The 25,329-nt window shown below is 50.1% G+C and overlaps 1 protein-coding gene across 1 annotated transcript in view; it reads right to left on the reverse strand.

Annotated features, from left to right (window-relative positions):
- Nucleotides 1–60: 60 nt before the first annotated feature.
- The window catches only part of ARHGEF26 (Rho guanine nucleotide exchange factor 26), a 28,347-nt gene continuing 3,078 nt past the window's right edge, over nt 61–25,329 (reverse strand). The window contains exons 3-14 of the mRNA XM_066557118.1: nt 24,033–24,178; nt 19,332–19,388; nt 16,640–16,800; nt 10,640–10,792; nt 10,090–10,219; nt 9,426–9,500; nt 8,799–8,888; nt 5,903–6,057; nt 3,917–4,132; nt 2,614–2,681; nt 2,301–2,405; nt 61–1,538 (exon numbers count right to left, since the gene is read on the reverse strand). Of these exons, the coding sequence (XP_066413215.1) occupies nt 1,396–1,538; nt 2,301–2,405; nt 2,614–2,681; nt 3,917–4,132; nt 5,903–6,057; nt 8,799–8,888; nt 9,426–9,500; nt 10,090–10,219; nt 10,640–10,792; nt 16,640–16,800; nt 19,332–19,388; nt 24,033–24,178 (1,499 nt within the window). The 3' untranslated portion in view covers nt 61–1,395. The remainder of the gene's footprint in view (nt 1,539–2,300; nt 2,406–2,613; nt 2,682–3,916; nt 4,133–5,902; nt 6,058–8,798; nt 8,889–9,425; nt 9,501–10,089; nt 10,220–10,639; nt 10,793–16,639; nt 16,801–19,331; nt 19,389–24,032; nt 24,179–25,329) is intronic.

Genomic DNA, 25,329 nt, shown 5'->3' on the forward strand with positions numbered 1-25,329 from the left:
AAATGCCAGTGTCTACTGAAGAGATTTACTTTCTCTGACAAAAATGACATTATCAACTGGTGGCTTTATGGCATTTAAAACAAAATCAAAACTTTTTTTAGTAAGGATTTAAAAGCACTTTATTGATTGTTGTCCTATAAAATCATAGAAGTCTTTTAATTCCTGAAGAACTGTGTCCAACAATAGGAAAAATGAAAAATGTCTTTACAAAACATTACAGCATTTTTGGAAAAACTAGGTATGAAAAATATATACAGTGCATTAAAAAAATCTGAATAAAATTAATGCCTGGATTTATACATTCAGTTATGTGTTAAACATCCACATGTATACAGTAAAATTCGTTAAAACAGTAGCAGTGTTTTTACTATGTTAAATAAGTCTTTGTTCAATTTACAGTTTCTCTCATTACTATTTTATCAGTCCACTTATAAATTAATTTGCAAGGCTATATAACCACTGTCACACTGTCCAGGTAAGTATTTTTGTACAAAATTACTGCCTTCCTAATATAGTTTAAATTATTAGAGCTACACATCTTTACAAACACTCAATTCACTCACCACTCAAATCAGCATCTTGCAGGATAAAAACCAGCAGGGGCTGGGGAAGGCAACAGGAAGAAAGCCTTGGTAGTACAAGTTGTCCCCTGGTTTCTACACTGCTGAGTCAGCAGCTGGTCCTTAACAGGGAGGGCTTTTCTCATCCACACTCTCACACCTCTCTCCAGCCACCAGTGCCTTTGTTCCCAGAGCACTGAGTGCATTTCACCTTCTCCTCATCACTGAGTGCTGTTCTGAAGCGTTAGTGAAGTGCCAGACCTCAACCAGAAACAGCTGCCCCCAGTGCCAGCAGTTACCCTGCAGTCAAATCCCTGTGCCAGGATGGAGCAGCAGCTGCTCTGCAGAGGGTGGTACCTTTATCCAGCGTGCAGAAATCCTCTGCCCACAGCAGAACCTGGAGCAGCCTGCGCAGCCTCCCAGAGGTGCAGCTGCAGAGTCCTCACGAGGTGGTGCCAGCCCTGGCTTTGCCCTGGAGAGGTCGGTGAGCCTGCAGGGAGGCCAGAGCTGGGCCCTGGAGCCCAGGGAACACACGGCTGCTGCCACGAGGGCCAGGGGCCTGACACAGGGCCTGGGGCTGCAGCTCCTCAGGAGCAGGACACCCAGCACTGCTGAAAACAACTTCAGGTGCTCCAAACCAGACGGAGCAGGAGCGCAGGGAGGCAGGAGCTGCAGGAGTGCCCCAGACGCTGCTGCAAGGCGCTGCTGCTGGGGCCAGGGCGCAGCGCGGCGCTGTCAGAGCAGGGATCCCGAGTCTCCAGCGTGCTGCTGCTGCTGGGCTGTGCCTCTGCCGTCCCCTGTCCTGGAGCAGCCCCAGCTGGGGCTGAGGACACGGCTACACGTTGGTTTCCAGCCCCAGCAGGCGCCCCATGCGCTCCATGTTCTTGTCCAGGGTGGCCCTGCAGGTGATCTCCTTGGCACACTCCGAGGGGAACCAGCCCCTCTGGCCGTCCCGCAGCCGCTCCCCCTCGTACCAGCCTGCAGGGGGGGACAGCAGTGACACCTCTGCACTGGCCCTGCCCCGGGCTGGGGGCACTGAGGTACATTCTGCATCTGCCTTGACTGGCAATCTAGTACCAGTTCAGGATAGCTTTGGCAGATGTTTTTAATCCAGCCAGAGCAGGTAAAAAATAGTATGTGCAAAGCATTGCATAATTTCGCTGTCTTTTTTTGTCATTCAAAGAGAGTTTGAAGTAATGCTACAGTACAGTGACAGAATCTCTAATTTCACAGGTAACTGAGCAACAGCAAGTTAGAATTTAGTCCCTCAAGTACTGACAGTGTCCTGCATCCCTGAGCCAGCACTTGGTGCTATCAGTGCAGTTGTGGGCAGGTCTGGGCAACAATCAAAGTGATCTTGGGATACTTGATCCTGTGTCAAACCTCAGCAACCACCCTGAGCCAGAGCTGCAGCAGGAAAGCCCAGGCCATGGCATGACAGACTGGGGCTGTTTCTCTTGGACAACCCTGGCACTCACTAGAATGTCTGAGCTCTGTGGTTTTAGAAAAATTCAATTTCCTATTTGTGGACACCTCCCCTGCCAAAACTGGGCAGCAGCCACGTTCTACAGCTGGTTACATCTGCTGCTTCCTTTAGAAACCTGAACCCAAATGCTCACGTTTTCCTTGGAAGCTGAACTTCTACTCACTGCAGCCCTGTGCTAATAGGAAACAAGTTTTTGTAGCTGGATCCCCCTGCAGAGGTGACAGATGGTTACTGGCAGCAAAACCCTCACTCACCGTCATTCACTTTTTGATAGACCAAAACGACATCGGCGACTTGGAGAGAGAGCTCATCGGCCTGCTTGGCTGTGTACGTTCTGATGGTCTCCACCTGAGCCAGGGCTGGGGAAGGAGCGAGCCAGGCTCAGTTAAACCAGCCACAGGGCAGGGCTTTTACTACAACACATCACCATTTATTTCAAACATTTCCACTTGATACCTTCCCCCACGGTGCCTTAAGCTGCCTTAGGGTATCTGCAGCCCAGCCCAGCCCCGCTGAGGGCAGTGGCTGCCCTGAGAGCACTCACAAGCCCCAGCAGTTGTGACTTACTGGTCCTGTCCGTGTGCTGCCCGTCGCTGTCCTGGCCCAGCGCCGTGATCCAGCGGGCTCTGTCACTCCTGCAAAGCACAACCCTGTCCCAGCTCGTGCCCTGGAGGATGGTCAGCTCTGAGGCTGCTCCTACTTCTTCCAGTGCCAGCATCTCTCCCTTCAGCACCTGGGAGTAACCCCTGTGTATCACCAGCTCTGTGTATGCTCTGCCTTCTTCACAGGGCGATAGAAAGTTCTCAGCTAAAACTGGTGCTTTTCTCCTTAGGACCCACATGCCACAGAGGTGGTGAAACACGATCAAACTGTGCTGGAAATCTTTGACTCAAAGAAAACATTTCAGTTTTACCTGCACAAAACTATTCCGAAGGCACGCTCACCTCTCTGAACTGTTTGGCCTTGGAAATTCCCTTTCCATCCTTCTCAAAAGATAAGACTATAAAAATAGGTAACTTAAATCACAGGAATTCTTTTCAGACTCTTGCTCTGAGTGATGATCAGCTGGACTGCTATTTATACTGCAAACAGCACAGAACAAATCAATAATAAGCCTGCAGAACAAAATGTCTTTTCATACAAAACCCAGACAACTAAAAATGTCCTGCATTTTTTCCCCAATAAAATTGCATTTCCAAACAAGTCTGAATCATCTCCTGCTTTCATAATGAGATCTTTAATAGAAAGCACTGATGATCTTCAGTTCCTTTCATGGTTATTCTAAACTTTGAAAGCCAACCTAAAACTATCGATTTTTCCAGGCAGGGACATGTCTGGAGCACTCCCTTTCATGTCTCTGTCCTGCCTCCAGCTTCCCCCAGAACAAGTGAACTCTTTCAGTGCTGGGAAGCCGTGTGGAGATGGCACATGCACATCCCAGAGCAGGCACTGGGTGCTGCTGCTTTCTAGGGCAGGCACTCCTCAGGGTGCCCCCTCTCAGAGAGCAAGGGGCAGAGCTGCTCTGCTCTAACCCTGCTGCTCCCTCCAGCCATCAGCACCATCCCAGTGCCCTGCCCAGGGCCCAGAGTGCTCTGGCTGTGCCTGGGGACACTCCTGTGCCACACCCTGGTGCTGTGCCTGCAGTGACAGCCCCGCGGTGACACCGGCCCCACGAAGGAACCTGCCTGAAGCACAGCTGCACTCATCTCTGCAGGCAGGGCAATCGAGGCCTTACCCAGCAGTCAAATCAATAAACCAGAATAAGAAATAGAAATAAAGAAGTAAAGAAATATGTACTACTTTGGGCAGGCGGGAGGAGCTGCCTGCGGAGACAACCAGGTGAAGAAATCCCTTTAGGAGCTGTACTCACTGAGTGTCTGCTCCCAGGAGCATCTCCACCCTGTCGCCGGCGTGGTTGCTGAGCAGCAGGAGCCTGAAGAGGCGGGAGGCAGCGCTCCTGCCCGAGTGCAGCATCCCCGGGGCGCTGCGGCCGGGAGAGGAGCCGGGGCCGGGCTCCTCGCCGTCACACGGCAGCACCAGCAGCTGCTCCCGCAGCGCGTACTCGGTCACGTTGTAACTCTCCTCACTGCAGGGCACGAAGGGACAAAGGCGGTCAGGGCTCCGACTGCCGCTGCCTCTGTCTGGAGGCAGCCCCAGGCACAACACCGCGGTGGGGACAGCTCCTCCAGCAGCTCCCGGCTCCACACGGGGCAAGCAGCCTCTGCCAGAGGCCTGGCGTGACACAAAGCCCCGGCTGAGCGCCCAGGGGACACTTTCACCAGTGCTCTGGGAAATAAGCACTGACAGGGCTTTGGGCTCTTTCTGCAGAATGCCTCTGGGCACTCCCAAACGATGGACACACAGCGTGCTTCTAATGGAACCAATCCTGCTCAGATGCTCTGAGCCACGGAAAGGGGTGCTTGGGCCTTGGTTTTTTAGGGTAAGTTTGGGGATTTTTGGAGGTGTATTTTTTTTTTAAAGAAGTCAGTTCAGTATTTTAGTCTAAATAACTCCTTAGCCAAGGGAAGAACTGGAAATCCCAGCTGGGAGTGCTGCCATCACTACATGGGAATCTTGTGTCTGAAAAAGAACTGCCTATGCATTTGTGCAGTGAATAATAAATACATTTCTTATGAATTAACCACTAGTCTGTACATGTGCACAGCTAATCATAACAGAACTCTTACTCATTAATCAGCAGATAAAGCTCTACAAATCCTTCCTACTCCTCACTTCCATCCCATAGACCTGCTGGATCAGGCTCCTGCTGAAGGGAACCCAAGCACAAGAAAAGCAGTCGGTGCATTTCCCACGAGCCCTCTGGGGTGAATATTGCACTGATTTCAGCTCAGGCCCTAACCCAGCCCACAGCCAGGTCTGTGTGAGCAGGACTGGGCTGAGCCTTCCCGAGCCCCTTGGCTGAACCTCTCTCTCCTCAGGACCCAGCATCCCCACACCTGCTGGCACTGACTGCTCCTCTCAGGACACTGCATCAGTGCTTGGCAAGTATTACATCATTTTTAATGATAAAAAAAACTCAGATTCTATCTACACACAGCAGGGCCTGCAAGGACAACTGGCAGAAGAAGAAACATTCCCAATAAACTAAAATATGGACAGAGGGGAAAAGTGGATTTTTATCCCTCTTGCACACATCCCAAATCAGTGTCCCCTCCTGCCCAGCCTTGGGGAGCAGCCTTGGGACTGGAGAGCCCTTGGGCTCCCTCCTCTGCAGCATCTCCAGCAGGTCAGAGCCACAGTCCCCCAGCAGTTCCAGGAAATGGAGCCAGGGCAGAGCCAGGGCTGGAGATGAACGCTGGGAAAAGCCCCAAGTGCAGCCTCAGAAATGCCCATTTTTAGCACCAAGTGAGGAGAGGTGTCTTGGTGCAATGTTAAGAATCTTCTGAGATTCAGCTGCTGAAGGAAAACCACAAACATTCAAGCCCAACTCCAACAACCATTTCTGTCCATGCTGTGGTGCCATGGCAACGCCGTGGGTGGGAGCAGGGCTCAGCCGAGCTCCAGGCTGCTCACGAGTCTGGACTGGGGCAGGGGGAGCCTCAGCTCCTGCAGTCCTGGGAAGTGTGCAGGGAAAGGACAGCCCCAGCACCTCATCCTTCCCAAACTTGTCTTTGCTAGGGCATAAAGAACCATCTTTTTAATTCCTCTGACAATCTGGGATCTTAACTGTGTTTGCCAGAAGTAAATCCTGGTTAACAAGCAGTTACTTGCTATTGGTAACCTATGACAGAGGCTCAAATAACTCCTAAACTCTTCCACAGCCAGGGTCATGTTCAAAGTCACTGTGATTCGAGGACTGAACACAAAAACAGTTTTATACTGGTGAAGCTCTTACCTCTTCTTCTTGGTGATGATGAGGACATCATTGAAGAGGAAGAAGTACACCTGCTGCTTAGAGGTTCTTTTGGAAAAAAGTCCAGTGTCTTCTACATATGCTGTTAATTCACCCCTTTTCACCAACCACCGTGAAGAGGAAACCAATGGAAATGGCTGCAAGGCAAGAAATTCCAAATTAAACCATTTTTAAAAAATAGACAACAGAGTACAATCTATTTGGGGAAAATGCTTGAATAAACTCAAAGCTCAGAGATAACAAACACAAAGAGGTTACCAAAGTTCAAGGGCCTGCATCGTTGCTACAACACACAGGTAACAGCTGCAAATACCTGGGAATCACTGGGCACCTGTCATTGCTGCTCATGGAAAAGAGAAATGAACAGACCTGCCTGGTCCCATGGGGCTGTGAGAGCTCCTGGGGGCACCCAGCAAAGCCTGGCCTCAGCAAGGTCTGCAGGGTGCCAGCAGCTCCTGAAGCACCAGGGGACCTGGGAGTGTCCCTGGTACCTCAGGGCTGTTCTTGGAGCAGAGGTGACACTGCCTGTGCCAGTGTCACTGGCAAAGAGGGGACCTGGGAGTGTCCCTGGTACCTCAGGGCTGCTCTGGGAGCAGAGGTGACACCCCTGTGCCAGTGTCACCAGGACAGGCGGGCAGGGTGTACAAAGCCCCCTCACCTGGGAGGTGCAGGTACAGCCTTGTTCCTTCCTCACCCTGGCGTGCTCTCCTTGGCAGCACCACAGGAAGGTTCCATGGCCCTGCTGTTCTCCCCAAGGTCTCAGCTGCGTGTCAGGCTTCACTGGAAATGGCTGATGAGGGACCCTACAGCTCCCCTCTTTATCCAGCTCGTGTGGCTGGAGCAGGAGCTCCCTCTCTCCCCAGCTGAGGGCCAACACCTGCAGCAGCTGCACCAGAGGATCTGAGCTGCCTGATGTGAAGATTTGCCTTCATTAATCCAAATTACTCCCAGCTGCAGGAGACACAGAGCCCACAGGAGGCCCTCTTGTTCCTCTGGGCCAGGAAGATGGAGGGAGGGAGATGTGGGACTGCGCTGGCCACACAGACCCCTGTGAGGCTGCCCCCAGACAGACACTCCAGGCAGACCAAGGTGATGGACACAACTGCCTCTTTTCCCCTCATTTTAGCACCTTTCACACACTTTAACAACATCCCCTCATGCAGTTTGGCAGCTGCCTCCCCATTCTGCATGAGCTGGCTTTTTGTATCTGCTAATCCCTGGCCAAGCCAGCTGCAGCCTGCCTGTACCTGTGAGCCAAACCCAGTGCTGGGACTGAGACCTCATGCTGAAGAACAAACACCGACTCCCTAAAACAAACCCCACAACTTCTCTCGTGCAAAAGATGCAAAACTGAAGAACAAAAACTGCTGAAACTTAATTAAAAATTGAATTCCACAGTTGAGCCATGTACAGAAGCACCACGAGATTTGAGTCACTTCCCTTGGGTTCCCATGAAGCTCTCCACAGTTACATCTAACTAAATAATAAACAAATCTCCAAAACTCTGTGAGACTGCGCAAGAACAGAAATACTTTAACTAATTTATAATGGCTATAAAACAGAATTACAGTCCCATGATGATTGGTTTACAAGCAAAAAATACTTTTAAAAGTTCTATTTGAGGATGAACAAAAAATTCCTCTAATCTGTACTCCAAGTGAGTTCATCCCATTTTCCTAATTGACTCTCTTCCAGAAACAGCTTGGTTTTACTTCAAGTTTTCCTTAATTGCCAAAGGAGCAAATCACGTGCACCATGTCCCTGCTGCAGAAAAGAGGCTCTCAGAAGAGAAAAATGCCTTTAACCAGAGCTGGGCTTCCCTGCCCTGGGGCCTGAGGGGCTGCAGGGCTGGGGCTTGGATGCAAAATGGGAAATCTCACAGAAAAGCAGGGAAAGACAAAGCCCCAGGGCAGGAGGGGTCACCCAGGAGCCACAGAGGGACAGAGAGGGATGGGCAGGGCAGAGGGACCCCAGACCCCGAGGGAACCTTGGAGCAGCTCAGCCCCCACACTGGGCTGGACTCACTGAAGACTTGAGTCTGGTACCACCCACCAGGAAATGCTCTGGTGTCACTTGCCCAGAAATGTTGTGCTTGTTGTTGCTATAAGCAAATATTATTACTATCAATTTTTAGACAAAATTTGAGAATAAAAATACTTTAGGCCAGTTGAAAATATCTTTTTGGAGGCAGAATTTGCCCCAAGCCTGACCCAGGGCCTTTCAAGAGCTGTGCTTTTAAAACCATGAACCAACCTCCACTCACTACATGCCTGATAATGAAACTATCTTCTCCCAAAAGAATCCTCATTGTGTTATGGTATCAGACATGAATTATAGAAATACAGACATCAAAGACAGAAATGAGATTGCAGCAAACATTGACTAGAAACAATAAATGTACTTGAAGAAAGTCCAACAAACCTCCCCTACCCATGAGCAGGTCTGCTGGTGTTTCCTACAAAAGACTGATAGTACAGGAAGCTTTTAATGGAAACCTGTGATATCCCACCCTTCAGGGGAAGGACAAACACCCCCTGGATCCTTCCCTGGCCTGGAAGTGTTTCCCAGGCACACCTTTCCCATCAAGTACGCAAGGAAAACTGAGCAGTGAGCAGCAGCCTTTGGCCTCTTTCCTAACACCAAAATCTTCACAGCAGCCTTATATTTACAGCAAAGAATACTCTACACTCAGTATTTATTCAAAATCCCTTGTGCTGTAGCATCACCTTCTAATAAAATTAAAATACTCGACCAAAAGTTTTAACTTCTGCCATGCCTCAACAGGTCACTTTGCAAGAATCACTGTGGGATATGACCATGCTGGTGAAGTTCCCCTGTTCACTGTCCTGGCTGGTCAGGACCATGCTCCTCACCCTACCTTGATTTTGAATTCCAGCTGGGAGTTAATGGTGTACATCATCTCCGTCCTCTCCATCTTGCGGGCGCCCTCGTTGCACAGACGCACGAGCTGCAAACGGGACAGGGCTGAGCAGGGCCTGCAGCACAGCCTGCTGCTCCCTGGGGAGGCACAGGGCACTGCTGGGGCCCAGCAGGGGCACACCCACCTCAACGTGGTGTTTGCAGGGCCACGGTGACCAGGGCTGGCCCCGTGGCTGCACTGCTCTCAGCTCCCCCTGACCCCAGTGATCCCACAGGAACCCCATAATTTGTGATTCTCCAGGGGGAACAAAGGCTCAGTGCCAGTTCTGGCTGAGCAGGGCCACTGCTCTGACCCAGGCTGATGATCAGCTCCAAACACACACCCTCCTCCCAGCTGGATTCACTTCCCCCATGGTTCCCCCACAAACCCAGAATCACCACAGTATCGTCCACTTTGGGATCTCTTCCCAAGTAGGAGCCAGTAATTCTGCACAAACCCAATCCCCAGTGCCCTTCCTTAAATACAACAATGCAGAACCTTCAGTGCTCCTCCTGCCTGCAGTATTTATGCATGGAAAACATCCATTTTTCCCTGGAAGTACTCAGGAATGACTTGACAACGTACCTTGCTGACTTCCTTCAGAGCCTGTTTGCAGTTCTCATATTTTGCTGAATCCTTGGGAGTTTTCTGGCAAATAGTCTGGAACAAAACATCAGTTACTTCAGAGGACCAAGCAGCACAGACTGCAGCACCTTAACTGAAATGCCCCAACTCCTGCTGTGAATTCTGCCTGACAAACACTCCCAGGCACTTCCATCACTCTCCCTGAGTCCCTGGTCACTGCACAGGCAGGGACAGCTCAGTGCCACTCACACACAGCTCCCTTGGGAATGGAGTCCATCCTTCAGCTTCCCAGAGTATTCCCTGCCTAAGGGCCCTCACCCTTCCTACAGGACAGCAGGTCTTGCTTTTCAGCTGCAGGGTTCATTCCAATCCTAGCACTACATACAATTCCTGGGCTGGTTCCTCCTGAGTTTCAGAACCATTCTGACCCTTTACTGTACAATTTTCCCACTAGAACATCCAAGTATTTAACTTGTGAATGGGGGAGCAGGAGGGCCCAGTCCCAGTCAGCAAACAAACGCAGCAGGACCCCATAATCCAGAGCCAGGAGTGGTGTAAGGGAGAGGGCAGGAAGAGACTGGAGAGAACCAGAACTGAGTACGAGAGAATGCTATGAGAGAGTGTGAGAACAAGCAGCAGGAAAGAGGGAAGCAGGGGCTCTCACATCCATCAGCAGGGGCAGACGAGTGACCCTCTGCATGGGGAGGATGAGGAAGGAGATCATGGGCAGGTTCCGGCAATCCTCGTGGGACTCGATCCGGGACAGCACCTCCTTAAACGCTGGGTTTGTGGCTCTGGGGGAAAGAGGATGAAAGAATTCAATGGGATGTTCTACCAAATGATCATGTGAGTTGCTACATTTTAAATAAACCATGATTTTATCAAAAGGAAGTGTGAATTGCAGGAGTCAGACCACCCCAGCCTTCAGCATTATTTCCTCAGATCCACCAGCCCCAGCACTGACATTAAAGCTCAGGAGCTGCCACCCCTGACTGTGAGGGCAGAGCCAGGTGTGCCACACAGGGAGGGCCACTGTCACACTGTGTGACACTGAACTGACGGGTGAGGGGAGCGTGAGCCATGACCTGGCAGGAGGAGGCTGTCCCATGCCCTCGGAGGAGGGGGAGCAGGGACAGCCCAGCCCGGCTGGGAGGCACGGGTGCACCCAGAGTCCCCCAGCGCCGTGTGCCCTGCAGGAGGCTCTCCATGCTCACAGCAGTCTCTGCAGGGTGCGCTGCTGGTACACCTCGTTGGTGCAGTACTTCACGTAGGGGTCGAAGGTGGAGCCCGCGTGCCTCGCCACGATGTCGCTGATGTCCTCGATGAAAATGTTGTTCTGGTGCCTGGCCTCCAGCTCTTCAAAGAACCTGGGGGGTTAACATCAACTGCTCACTTTCACATGCAAACAGCATCTTCCTCTCACAACATTCCCCTGACACAACCCAGTCAGCCACCGATGCCAGCTGGGCTGGCCTGGGACAGGGTGAGGCCGTCTCTCCTTTGGCAGGGCAGCGAGGGCAGTGCTGGCAGGACACAGCCCCAAGGACACAGCCCCAAGGACACAGGACACAGCCCCAGGGCACAGGACACAGCCCCAAGGACACAGGACACAGCCCCAGGGCTGCTGCTGGCCCCTGGCAGCTCAGCAGCAGCGCTGGCACAGCCACTTCCCACTCCCCCACTGCCACAACCAAACAGCACCACTGAGCTGGTCAGACCAGAATTTCCAGAAACAGAGTTGGAAAAGAAATGAAACGACTTCATACACAAATTAACACATTTCCTCTTGCAATTAAAGGCAGCACAGCACCAGAAGTGCTCGATGGAGCACAGGTATGTGGGGCTGTTGAGCCAAGGACAAAGCCATGTGGTGGTGCTCCACATCCTGCAGCCCTCCACTGGAACCAAGCAGGGACTGGAAGCACTGAAAACGGGCACAGAACCCAAAATCCTGAGCTGGCTCTTCCCCTGACCGTGCTTGCTCTGACAGCTTCCCTGCTGTCTGTCTCTGTCCCACACGAGAGCCTCTGGCCACTGGATGCCTCCCACTGCTTTCTGCACTCCCAGTGCTCCACAAGCGCAAGCCCTGATTTCCATGATGCTCACTGGAAATCCCCCAGTGTCGGGGTGGAACAGCTCTCAGATCACCTCTGCAGGTCACCCCTCACACATCAAAAGCTGTCCTGGCTGAAGCCTTTGTACATCAGCATTCACTGCAAGAACCCTCAACTCCCTGGAGTCAACAAGTTCATACAAAAATTCTCATCCAGCACAGAAAATATTAAGGAAATACTTAGAACACATGAGCTCACATTAAGCTCCAATATTTTGAAATCTGCTTTATTTAATTTCAGCCCCTTATTCAATTTTTTAATCACTAACACTGGCTCTTCAAATCTGCCCCCTTTTTCAAGTGATGCTCTCCACAGTTTGCTTTACAAACACACCTCAAACATGCTAGAGGAGCAGAACAGGCTGAGCAGCAGCTGACTGTGTGCAGCAACAGAGCTTAACTAAATTAAGGCACTCTCCAGGTGTGTTTAGAAGCAGCTACTGCCCTGAGTGGCTGCCAGGCTCTCAGTGGGTCAGCCAGAGCCACCACAATCAAGTGGATTTTGGTCTGGTTTTGTTTTTGTGACAGTTCTGACACAGGAACTGCAGATGGACTGGCTGATAAACAGGGCTCTGCCTGCAAGTGCTGAGCAGAATTTGTCACAGCCCTGCAGGCAGAGCCTCCAGCACCTCCTGCCCCCACGCAGCCCCTCCAGGGCACAGCACATCCTGAGCTGCCACAGACCTGTCCTGTGCTGTGGGTTTGGGTTTAGTGCCAGGACCAGCCCCAAGGGGCACATAAATAATAAATTCACAGAAAAAAGAGCCTGTAAGTACGGAGTCTGCAGCGTCTCAGGAGGCACAGCAGAGCCCCATCCCACGCTGGGATCTGTTTCTCTCTGCTCAGACATGTTTATGGCTGGGAGAGCCTCCCACTGTTGCCAATTCCCTTTGCTCAGGAAATGAGGAAATCCAACATTTCCTGCTGTGTTATGGCACACTGACAAGGTGTTGGACCCTGCTGGGCCACAGCTTCCACCTTTAGAATTTATCTGGTGCTTCATCAGCAACATCATCAGAGACAGTCCCTGTAAGAACAGTAAAGACATGGGAGAGTCGAAGACAGGAAAAAAAAAGGGAAAAGGGAAAAGAAAGACAAAGAGGAGCAGTTTATCAAAGTCCCACCTCCCAATATGTCCCATAAGGAAATCCTGCATCAAAGTTTGAATCAAAAGCTGTAGTTTTCCATATCCAATCTGCTAATTATTAGATACAATCGGTGAACCAGACACATCATAAACCCCTTCACTTACAATTTTAGGATAGATTCTGCCACAGAGCCCAAGACTGAGGGATGGAATCATTCCATTCAATTTAACCAACAAGGAATTTGCTGTGATGTGTACAGCTAATTTTGCTGAATGTCAGAAGGATTTACTTCAAACATCTCTTTGTTAAATCCAGGACTTTTCTGGTTAAAGTTAGATCCAACTCAGAGAGAGTCAAGCAGCATTGTAGGACAGAATTTGATTTCCCTCATCCTGCACTGTTTAAAAGAACCATCCACTCTGCACCACTCCTGAAGGCCGAGGGACAAATTCAAAAAGCAGGTTGAGCTGCAGGTGCTGCTGGCACCAGCAGGGACAGAAACCAGGGGAGGGGCAGCAAGCAGAATTCAGCCTCTTCCCCCTGGAGATAGGAGCTGTGATACGTGCAGCTGTTACCAGAGTAACAACTGCCACCTTGAGATAACTTCAGCCAGAAGTAACAAAGATTTCTGATTAACCTCTCCAAATCTGAACCTTCTCATCAGGAACACAAGCTGAGCATCTGCAACATTATTGTTATTTAGGGAAGGGGAGGGGAATTTAAAATAGTAAAAATAGGAAAAATAGTATTATTTCCATAGAATTTTCATGCTGAATCAAAATCAGTTTTTATAAAATAAAAAAGGCTGGAGAGAGGGTGATTAAAGTGCAGAACTGAAATCAGTTTGAGCTCCCACAGTCTCAACAATGGAAGCCAAGACACAGCCACACGCACAGAACTGTACCTGCCAGGCCTGCAGACTCAGAGCCCACAGGGCAGCGTTCAGTGGGCACTGGCCAGGCAGGAGCAGCTGCCCCTGCAGCCTCTGCGCTCCCCCTGTGCCCAGCCCACAGCCCAGGCCTGTCCCACCGGGCAGCCACTGCCTCTGCAGCTGTTCCTGGAGCCCTGGCAGAAACCCAGGGCAGGGAGAGGCCACAGCAGCCCTGCCAAGACAGGGAGATTCCCCAGAGAGCAGGAAGGTGCCCACAGCACCTGGGACCTGCAGGACAACAAATGTCCATTCAGCCAATAAACACACCCAGACACGCTGGGAACACCCAGAGCCATGGGGATGTCTGCCAAGTCATGAACCCATCACAACCAGGGTGCTCAATCCTGTCATTCTGTGACTAAGGCAGAGTTTAAAACCTGACAGAATCTGTTAAAATGGCTTTGTCAGGATCTTTTTCTGCCAATGCTGCTCTGGTATCACAGAAGCATTTGCCCTTTGCTGGCCTAATGGCAGAGAAGGCACAAATGCTAAAGCTTTCCTTCTTCCTATAAACTGGGGATCTGACCCTGCAGACCAGCTGCTCCTGAAGATTAGAAAATTAGAAAAAAAAGAGAAAATTCCCTAATTTCCCTGGGACTCCTCTTTCTCCAGAGAGGCTCCTGGGGAGCTGTGTGATCACCTGACAGTGATTTCTCAGGCTGCATTCCTGCCTCATTCCTGGCTGAGCTGCTCCCTGGCATCCCCACAGCCCAGTCCAGCAGCTCCTGACCAGGGCTGGAGCAGTGAGAGTTTGGGTTCCAGCACATCACACAAGGGCCACTGAACTGCAGCTCTCTGAAGCCACCTTCCAGGAGTTTCCACAACCACACACAGCAGCGCTGCACAGGTCACTCATCTCCACTCCTCTGCCACAGACACTGCAGGGAGCTCCCAAAGGCAGAGACAGGCTCTGCTCTCTGCATTCTGCTTCCAACAAAGGCAGCTTTGTTCCCCCAGGAATGCCCTGTCAGGCACTACAGGCCCATCCTGGTGTTACTGGAGAGTTTCCATTAAACATGTTCCAAGTCCAAGTTCCTAGACAGAGGCTTTAAGCAGTTCCAACTAAAGGTTTTTATAAAATATTTCTATCAGCTCAGGTTCTTCAGCTCACCAAACTTTTGTCCAAGCAACCAAACCCACTGGTAACTCCACTCATACTCAGGTTTTGTACCAAGCAAAGGCTGTTCCAAAACCAGCAGAATGGGACAGATGCTCCATTTTATAACAAAAGGGTGGATCTTGCTACTTTGAAACACCTTGAAAACGAGAAAGCAGCAGTTTGGAGACACCAAGCTGGTATCTGGTTTAAAATCACTTCCATTGTTTACAGAAATGACGTTGCTCAAAGCCAGGACAAAGTTTTGTTTTAGTTTAACAGTATTGCAAAACTTGGAAATAAATTATGTTTTCATTTATGTTTAAAAAGGAGTTATGACTTCTGATTTTACCCCAAGTCATAAAAACCCAAGTTCTTAAACCATGAGACTTCACAGACAAGAAAGAATAAGATTATAATTCTAGGCTAATGTGGTATTTTTCCATTCTTTTTTGTTCCTCTCCCTCCCACTTCCTTTGAAGACTATTAATCAAAAGGGATGCTAGAGCTCCCCTAAGAGTGCTGCTCTCCCCACCCCCATTGTCCCTTACTTTTACACCTCACACTTTGTGTAAGGAGCACCTGTAAAAGGAAATTCTCCTTGCAAATAAAGCCTTTGATGAGCTGCACTCCCTGACACCAGTGCCACCAGACTGGGGTGGCTCTGGGGCCACACAAGCCCCAGCCTCTGGCAAAGACCCCAACTGCAAGAGACAAAGAAAGGGGGTTGGCAGGGAGGAAGGAAGGGTGCCCAGCCAAACCCAAACGTTCTCCTGCTCTGCAGCTCCTGAAATGGGTTTGCACTTGACACAGCACATCAGCTTCCAAAAACCATGAACTTGCTGCTGCATGAACTTCAGAGGACAAAAGTCAAACTGCTGCACAACAGATGCCAAATTCCACAGACTTTGTGGTGTCTCAGAGAAAAAAGCCAAGAAATGACTTTACTGTGACTGGGGACCTTCCCAAGTTCCGCCGAGGTAAACGAGGGTTTAATGCTGAAGAATTCACAAAGGGGACAAAAGAAGGAGAAACAAAATAAAAACCCCTTCAGAATCCTTGTTCAACCTTCAACCCCCCTCCTGAAAGGAGGCCAATATTTCTCTGTTCCACAGGTAAAGAGATCCATGTAAAGCTGTACAGAGCTACAGCTGCGAGCACTCAGTACCTTCACAAGCCACTGCAGCCACTGTGCTCGCTGCAGACTGCAAACCAGGGACAGGAAAAGCAACACAGACAGTCTGATGCTTTAGTTATGTGGAGTACATGATCCACCTGCTGCTGTGAACAGAGCAAATTGCAAGGAAGCCAAGCCACATCCAGCAGCTTTGTGAAAGAGAGTGTGAAGTACTCAGAGAGCACATACATATGCATGTCCTGGATTAAATAACACTGGCAGTAATTACCAGTCAGCAACAAGACTTCTCTGCACTTGTATCACGTAAGATCTGCCATTTCCTCCTCTCTGGGCACTATCTGCAGTGTGTCTGTTCCCTGGCTGCAGACTGAAGGAATGTGCCCCAAAGCAGCAGCAGCAGCAGCAGAGCAGGGATGGCCGTGGCAGCAGAGCCAGGCCCTGGTGCTCACACAGGGGTGACAGTCCCAGGCACAGCCTCTGCACCACCTGGCACCAGCCAGCTCTCCAGGGCAAGCATGGAACCCCAGCTGCAATTCAACAGCTCAGCAGGGCAGACTAAGGACCAGGTCTGGATGCCTGAGCAGCATTTAGCCCAGAACTGCTCAGATGTGAAGGATGCTGATTTCCACTACCATTCACCCTGTGCTTTCCTTCCCTCCCATTCTCAGAGACACAAATCCCAGGCCAGCCCTGCTCACACTCCTGTGCAGATCTCTGCCCACCTTCAAAGCAGCTGGGGTTTTGGAAGGAGTGCCCACCACTAAAACGGCTAACTCAGTGTCCAAAGAGAAACTGCTGCTATGCTGAAGGATGCACAGCTCTGGTAAATACAGGAATGCCACACTTACTTTTTGCTTGCTTCATAAACATCCGTGATGTTGGAGAAGAGGTGGTGGCTCTCTGTTTTGGTCATTGTGAGGCTCAGTTCCCTGGAATTTTTAAACATCCGGATCAGAATCTCCAGGCTCAGCAAATAGGAGTGCTCAGATGATATCACCTCAAATATTGCCTGCAAAGTGAAGGGGGAAAAGAAGAGACTTACTAGTGACTGGGCTTTTTTTCCTTAAAAACAAAAAGAAAATGTTGAGCAGGGGTGCAAAGCAAAGTTTTGGATGTAAGCTAGATATTATGACTTAAATATTCATCTCTATAATAGTTGCATCATTAATTATAAATAAGTTATTTAATACTAGAAAAAAGGTTTTTGTTAACAAGTCTATATTCAGAGTTTTCAATGCAACTGCAAACCAGGAGACTGAAGAGAATTCAACAGAGGTGTGACCCCAAGAGCACAGGAGTGGAGCAGCCTGAGGTCCCTGGTGGAGCTCTTCCCAGACTGGGAGCAAAGTCATCAGCACAGGCAGGAATGGAGCAGACACTTTGAGAGAATCACCTCACCATGAGCCCAGCACATTCTGGAGAACAAGAACCAGAGCAGGGCGCCTGACACACACCCAGGGGCTGGGGCAGCTCGTGGTGCCTGCTGGGCACTCCTGGGGGCACCTGAGGCCACACTGGGGCTCATCTGCACCAGACCAGGCTCAGGGGACATGAACCCCGAGGACAGGTACACTCTCAGGGGGCCACGGGCACCCTGCAGCTGGTACACACGTACACAGGATCTTAGGCTTGCAAGGAAACACCTACTGAAAATAATTTTAGTTCAAACCAGTCTGACACATTTTCTTTAGCCAAAATATGCACAGAGATCCATGTCACTAACAGATTCTGAAAGATGGGATGTGTATGAAGACAGGACATGGACATTAATCAAGGCAGAAGACAAATATATTTTTCTGCAGTGACAATGTATATAACTATCTATTTGTTGTTATATTTGTTATATGTTGTATACATTGCAGTGACAATGTATACAACTGTACAATCTAATAGGCTCTAAAAAGCAATTCAAAGAACAGATAAAGAATAAATGATAAAAGGCAGTTTAAAAGAAATACAGCAAGAGCATGAATTGGTAATGTAACTACAGCTTAAAAATATTTATTTAGGCTCCCACTGAAAGAACTGGCCTCTCAAATTCAAATTGAAAACCCTCAGGTATGAAAATATTTTTTGGTAACATTGAAGATTTTACATTTAAAAGGAATCCAAAGAACTTGTTCTTTTTGAAAGGATGCAAGTAGGGCTCCAGGAAACACAGACTAAGGGCTCCTAAAGGACATCACTGAAATACATGCCTTGTCTCAAAAGCTTCCCAGCAGGAGGAGGCTGAGCTATGTCCTGAAGAGGAAAGAAGACACTGGCACAGCCTGCCATGGTAGGTAATGCTGCAGGGCCCCTAGCCAAGCCCAGCTTGCTGTGGAGGGACACACCTGGGGAGGAGCTGCAGGGACACAGCTGCCCTGGCCAGGCCAGGCTTGGCAAGCTCCCCTGGCCTGGGACAGAGCCCCTGCAGGCAGGAAGGGGGGCACAGCACATGGAGAGGACACAGGAGCAAATGGGGAAAGGAAAGTGGATGAAGAGGACACAAGGAGCAAAGGGGAAAAGGAAAGTGGATGAGGAGGACACAAGGAGCAAAGGGGAAAGGAAAGTGGATGAAGAGGACACAAGGAGCAAAGGGGAAAAGGAAAGTGGATGAAGAGGACACAGGAGCAAAGAGCAAAAGAAAGGGGATGAAGAGGACACAAGGAGCAAAGGGGACGAGGAAAGTGGATGAAGAGGACACAAGGAGCAAAGGGGACGAGGAAAGTGGATGAAGAGGACACAGGAGCAAAGAGCAAAAGAAAGGGGATGAAGAGGACACAAGGAGCAAAGGGGACGAGGAAAGTGGATGAAGAGGACACAAGGAGCAAAGGGGAAAAGGAAAGTGGATGAAGAGGACACAGGAGCAAAGAGCAAAAGAAAGGGGATGAAGAGGACACAAGGAGCAAAGGGGACGAGGAAAGTGGATGAAGAGGACACAAGAAGCAAAGGGGACGAGGAAAGTGGATGAAGAGGACACAAGGAGCAAAGGGGACGAGGAAAGTGGATGAAGAGGACACAAGGAGCAAAGGGGAAAAGGAAAGTGGATGAAGAGGACACAAGGAGCAAAGGGGACGAGGAAAGTGGATGAGGAGGACACAAGGAGCAAAGGGCAAAGAGAGAACAGACAAGACCCTGCTGCTGCCATCAGGGAGCCCTGCCCTGCTGCAGGGCTCCAGCAGGCACACCCCGTGCCCAGCACTGCCCACAGGGGCAGGTACAGCCCAGGGGCTCTGTAACAGCTGCTCTTTGCTCCCCACTGCTGTGGAAGCTCCTGTGCCATATCCCCCTCTCTGTGAGCTGGAGTTACTGCCACCCCTTCCCTGGCACAGCAGCAACGCTGGTGCTGCCAGGCTGGAGCAGCCCAGGAGCCCTGGCGTGGACACAGGCACCTCAGCACACTCTGGGCTCATTTTTTCTCCCTGGGGAGAGAGGAGACTTCACTGGAGAGCAGGAAGGCAAGCAATGAACTCTTATCAAGGTGTCCTTATCAACACCCAGAGCACCGAGCCAGGCGCGCAGTGCAGCCCTGAGCAGCAGCCCCAAAGCACAGAGTACCTCCTGTCTCTTCCTTTCCTCCTGGCTGATGGCTTCTGACAGGCCATTCTTCTTCACCTACAAAGAGAAATCAATCGATATTTTAATACCTTTTGTGGGAAAATGTGATTAAAAAGAGAGACAGGACTATCAAAACCTAGAGAGCAAAGCACCAAGGAGGGCCTAGCTCTACAGGAATTCTAAACACAGGACCAGGTCAGGAGGGACACCAGGGCAAGGGAAGGGAAGGGGCCACAGCACCACACACATGGAAGGCCCTGCTCTCTTTGTGGAGCAGAGGCACATCACAGACCCCAGACCCCACACCCATTTCTGTCAGTCTTCTCCAAAAGCTCCTAACATGCTATACCAACAGCTTTCTCTTCTTGCTCCACCTGCTCCCTGGCATTTTAAAGGATATATTAGTCCTCATTTTATTCCTGCACAGCAGGCCCCACAATGCTGGACAGCAGGAAGGAGGTGCCACACTCTGGTCTGCACACCAAAGTACAGAGTCACAGGTAAATGCCTGTGAAGTTACATCAACATTCCAGTGTGGGAGCCACTATCCTCTGGAACACAACTGCCAGACTCCCACAGCACCACGAGCAGACACTTCTGGATGCTGAGCAAGAGCTAATTAGATGGCTTCTTATTTAACAATTAAAGTACATCTTAATCAGGAGCCTGAAAGCTTCAGAGCATTCCTGAGGAAGTGCAATGGCACTGAAAGGTGCAATGTAACTTTTTTCTGGATGCAGTGGAAGAGTTTTCTAAAAATACACCAACACAGGAAATAGCTAGGAACACATCCCCCAGATTTCAGTGTTCCCTGTTAATTAACACAGACACTGCCAGAGGGCAGGGAGCTCCACGGGGCACCTGCTGAATTCCTGCTCCAAACTGCAGCTGGCACACACAGGTGTGTCCCACTAAGCACACACGAATTCAGGGCACATGAACTCACAGCCAAGGGCCCAGCCTTGCACTCCCCACCAACAGCAACACTTTCAAAAGACAGAGGCCCAGATATGGAGACTGCTTTGGCCATTTCGGCCAAAGAAAATTCAATACCTAATTTTGATGTGTCCAAAATGTTTAAGCTGAAATAATGTAAAAAAAATCACGCGTGATACTAAGCAAACAAAAACTTCATTTAAGCTAAGAACATGATCAGAAGGAATGAGGAGGCCCAACATCACTGCTATTAACACTGGACTGGCTTTTCCCCAGCAATGACTGATTCAACCATGGAGGTGAGAAGCAAAGGATGAAAGGAGGACAGGTGAACTCAAGTCAGGGACAAAAAGTTCCTTCAAAACAAGGAGGTGATGAAAGGAGGAACTCACCAGGAATCTACTGAGTGGCTGCACCACAGCCAAAGTGACCACAAGCCCTTGGGTCCATACCAAGGGAGAGAAAGGGGAGCCAGTGCAGACATCAGCCCTGAAGGCCCCAGAGAGTCACACCAGGGGTCTGGGCTGGTACCACAGACGGGAGGCAGCCTTGGACAGTGACCTGTGAGTGGCCCTGCACAGTGACCTGTGAGTGGCCCTGGAAGGACACAGCCCTGGACAGTGACCCTGGACAGTGACCTGTGAGTGGCCCTGCACAGTGACCTGTGAGTGGCCCTGGAAGGACACAGCCCTGCACAGTGACCTGTGAGTGGCCCTGGAAGGACACAGCCCTGGACAGTGACCCTGGACAGTGACCTGTGAGTGGCCCTGCACAGTGACCCTGTGAGTGGCCCTGGAAGGACACAGCCCTGGACAGTGACCTGTGAGTGGCCCTGGACAGTGACTCTGTGAGTGGCCCTGGACAGTGACCTGTGAGTGGCCCTGGAAGGACACAGCCCTGGACAGTGACCTGTGAATGGCCCTGGACAGTGACCTGTGAGTGGCCCTGCACAGTGACCTGTGAGTGGCCCTGCACAGTGACCCTGTGAGTGGCCCTGCACAGTGACCCTGTGAGTGGCCCTGGAAGGACACAGCCCTGGACAGTGACCTGTGAGTGACCCTGTGAGTGACCCTGGACAGTGACCTGTGAGTGGCCCTGCACAGTGACCCTGTGAGTGGCCCTGGAATGACACAGCCCTGGACAGTGACCTGTGAGTGGCCCTGCACAGTGACCTGTGAGTGGCCCTGGAAGGACACAGCCCTGGACAGTGACCTGTGAGTGGCCCTGGACAGTGACCTGTGAGTGGCCCTGGACAGTGACTCTGTGAGTGGCCCTGGACAGTGACCTGTGAGTGGCCCTGGACAGTGACTCTGTGAGTGGCCCTGGACAGTGACCTGTGAGTGGCCCTGGAAGGACACAGCCCTGGACAGTGACCTGTGAGTGACCCTGCATAGTGACCCTGTGAGTGACCCTGGACAGTGACCTGTGAGTGGCCCTGCACAGTGACCCTGTGAGTGGCCCTGGAATGACACAGCCCTGGACAGTGACCTGTGAGTGGCCCTGGAAGGACACAGCCCTGGACAGTGACCTGTGAGTGGCCCTGGACAGTGACCTGTGAGTGGCCCTGGAAGGACACAGCCCTGGACAGTGACCCTGTGAGTGACCCTGCATAGTGACCCTGTGAGTGACCCTGGACAGTGACCTGTGAGTGGCCCTGGAAGGACACAGCCCTGCACAGTGACCCTGGACAGTGACCTGTGAGTGGCCCTGGAATGACACAGCCCTGGACAGTGACCTGTGAGTGGCCCTGGACAGTGACCTGTGAGTGGCCCTGGAAGGACACAGCCCTGGACAGTGACCCTGCACAGTGACCTGTGAGTGGCCCTGGAATGACACAGCCCTGGACAGTGACCCTGGACAGTGACCTGTGAGTGGCCCTGGACAGTGACCTGTGAGTGGCCCTGGAAGGACACAGCCCTGGACAGTGACCCTGCACAGTGACCTGTGAGTGGCCCTGGACAGTGACCTGTGAGTGGCTCCCTAAAGCCACTCACAGCAGCTGATTTTTACATGAATGAGAAACCAGTCACATCTGAGATAACACATGTGAATACACTTCAGGAAGACAAACGCCCTTTTTTACTGCTGCTCTCATGAAGAATTTTCGCACTCCGTACCTGAAGGGCACCACCCTCAAGCACAGCGTGGTGGGAGCTGCAGCCCTGCCAGGGCAGCCTCCTGCAGCGAGAGGGGATCCCTCTGCCCTGTCCTTCCCAGCACAGGCGCTGCTCATAAACACCAGAGGCATTCTCCCCCTCCTTTCCTAGCACATGCTGAAACCCAGGACTGACATTTTCCAGCTGACTTCCTGCAACAACTCCAGACTCACTTCTGAACTTCTTAATACACATTGACAGCATGTAATTTTTCCAGAGTTATAAACACAGTCACTATGAGTCTCACATTCCCAGATTTTGTTTTCTCCATGCCTTCTCCCATATACTCCCCACTTCCAATCTTGCAAATCAAATACAGACAGTGCACAAGTTTGTGTGTGAGGAGCAGTAAAGAACAAGTTGGTTTCTGTAAGTGAAGCACAGCACAGAAGAGTTCTCCTCCTGAGATGGTCTTCATGCTATTTCTGTCTCAAAGCAAATTAGTGTTTTGAAATTATCATTATTATTACTAAATAGCATTCCTTCCAAAATACCTCAGCTGTTGAACATTTAACTGCTAGTTTGCCCAGAAGGCAGAAAAAACAATTTGACTTCATTATAAACACTTTTTTTTTGCAACATGAAGCCAATGAACTGTATTTTAAGTATTTGATTGTTGGAAAAAGAAAATTAAAGCACATATTTACAAAACCACATTGTCTTGCCTTCTTTATAATTACTGAATCAGAGAGATTCACCTTTCAATACTTTAAAGTGCAAAGGGTCACCAGCATCTGTAAGACAGCTCTGCTAATGAGACCACCTAACCAGCCTTTGGGGAGCTCCCTGAGGCTTAACCCCTCATTTATTGGGATACACAGAGCTGATGGTCAAATACTCCAGGTGATCTTATCACAGCATAAGCTCTCTAATGCCTGAGATGAGCATCTACAACATTCTGCAAGTTATGTTAACAAAAAACAACCCCAAACCCTTCATTATAGGGATATCCCTCCAGAAGCCACAGAAATGGTCCAAGAATAACCCCGGAAACACAGAATTTTTATGGTTCCTTCAGTCCCAAAATCACATGCACAAGAAAGAGCTGTGGCAGTACCAGCTGCTCTCAGGAGTCTGTCAGGTTATGAGCAGGGAAGGCAGTGAGACTGCAGCCCTGAGCAGAACAGCTGAATTTACTTTGTTTGACGATGCTGCTCTGCCAAGGTCCTGCAGACACTTCCCAGCCTGTGCAAGGGACAGCACAGCACCACCAGCTCTGCTCTCCACTTCTCAAAATGCTTTCCATTAAACATCTGCACTCGAGCCAGCCTAAGAGCTGGTGTGCAGTGATTTAGAACAATTCAGCAGCAACTTGTTTGTAACTAACTGAAGCCTTTCTTCAGTATAATTCACCCTTTTAGTGAACTCACACAACCCTTTTTTTAATGAATCAGTAAAGTTGTGTCTTTGCCAAATACAGGACTCTAAAATGAACTTGGTTTCATTGTTTTTTATGTGAAACAAAGACCAGTAACTGACTGGGACCTCCATGTTGTTCTTATGAGGTGAAAAAGATGATGAGAAATTTCAGCCAGAAACTCCAGCAGCGAGTAAGAGAAGACTTTGCTTCAACCCACCCTGAGATCCTGTCCCTGGCCATACAACTCACCACAGAGAGCTGGCTCCACGTCGACCTCAGGGGCTTATAGTGAAAAACAACCTTGTCATCCAACTTCTGCTCTTGGGGCTCAGACTCTTCATCGGAATCTATGTCCAGAGCTTTTTCCTTATAGTTCTGATATAATACAGCATTTTCTGTCAATAACAACAGTGTGTCAGTCGTTACTAGAAAGTTAGTTTAGTTGCTCTCATAAAAATTTAAAGTAACATTTAAACAATGAAAGAAACCAAAGTGTCACTGTGCTGCTCACACTCCATGAGACAAAGATAGCAACTGATTTGGGCTGGACAATGGTGCAGTACAGTGACAATGGATCACTGTACCCAAAGATCCTCCCAGACCGAATTAAAGAACAGATGTGGCCTTTGTCAAGAAAAAAAATAGCAAACAATTTTTTCTTCCTTGGTTTGCTGCACCCAGTTCTGTAATTAACCAGCAATCAGAAAACAGGATTGTGTGTCAGTGGAGCAGCCACTGATCTGCAGGTCTCACTATTTTCATGTTCAGGAAAAGCACACTGCCCAGGCCAACCCTTCTTCTGTCAACTCTAAATACTGTCTTCACATTTCACTGTTTCCCAGTTTCAGAGATCTGAGGTCAGAACTATTCCAAAAGAAAGTTAAAAGCCTGTCTGAGTAAGCAGGAGACCTATGAACCTTCAGACCAAATACACTCCTGACGTATTTGAGTTGTGCCATCATTAATCCAGAACTATCAGTGGCAAAGGAACACAGGCATGGAGCACTCCCACTGCTTCCCAACCTCCCTGGCCACACACCCCTGGCAACAGCAATGAGCAAGGACAGAAATTCAACACCACACAAACCCACAGGCCAATTCAGCCATGAAGCAGGCAGGCTCTGAAAGGTACTTTTAGATGGGCCAGGTTTTGGATAACATCCAATCTTCCCCTACAAGAGAAAGGGGAACTGAAGTGGAAGTTTGGCTGCTCCAGGCAGGGCCCAACTCCTGAGGTCTCTCACCTGGCTGGGTGGGTCTGTCCCACCTGCTCAGACCAGGTGTGGCCTTTGGAGCAGCTCTTGGGGAAGGGCCTGTCGAGTTTATACACTTTTAACTGAGGAAACTGTGACAGCAACTGAATTGTGGGAGGCATTCCAGAGAAAGTTATTAGCTGGGATCATCCAAGACAGACAGGACCATTGGAAGAGAATCCAGAAAACATCACCAGGAGATAGCGTGAGAATAAAAATAAAGAGTAGGAAAGGGGATGATGCAAAGAGAACACAGCGGGAAGCTCTGAAAACAGAAACGGGAGGAAGGTAAC

This window comes from Molothrus aeneus, chromosome 10 (assembly GCF_037042795.1).
Source record: "Molothrus aeneus isolate 106 chromosome 10, BPBGC_Maene_1.0, whole genome shotgun sequence".
Classification (NCBI taxonomy): Eukaryota; Metazoa; Chordata; class Aves; order Passeriformes; family Icteridae; genus Molothrus; species Molothrus aeneus.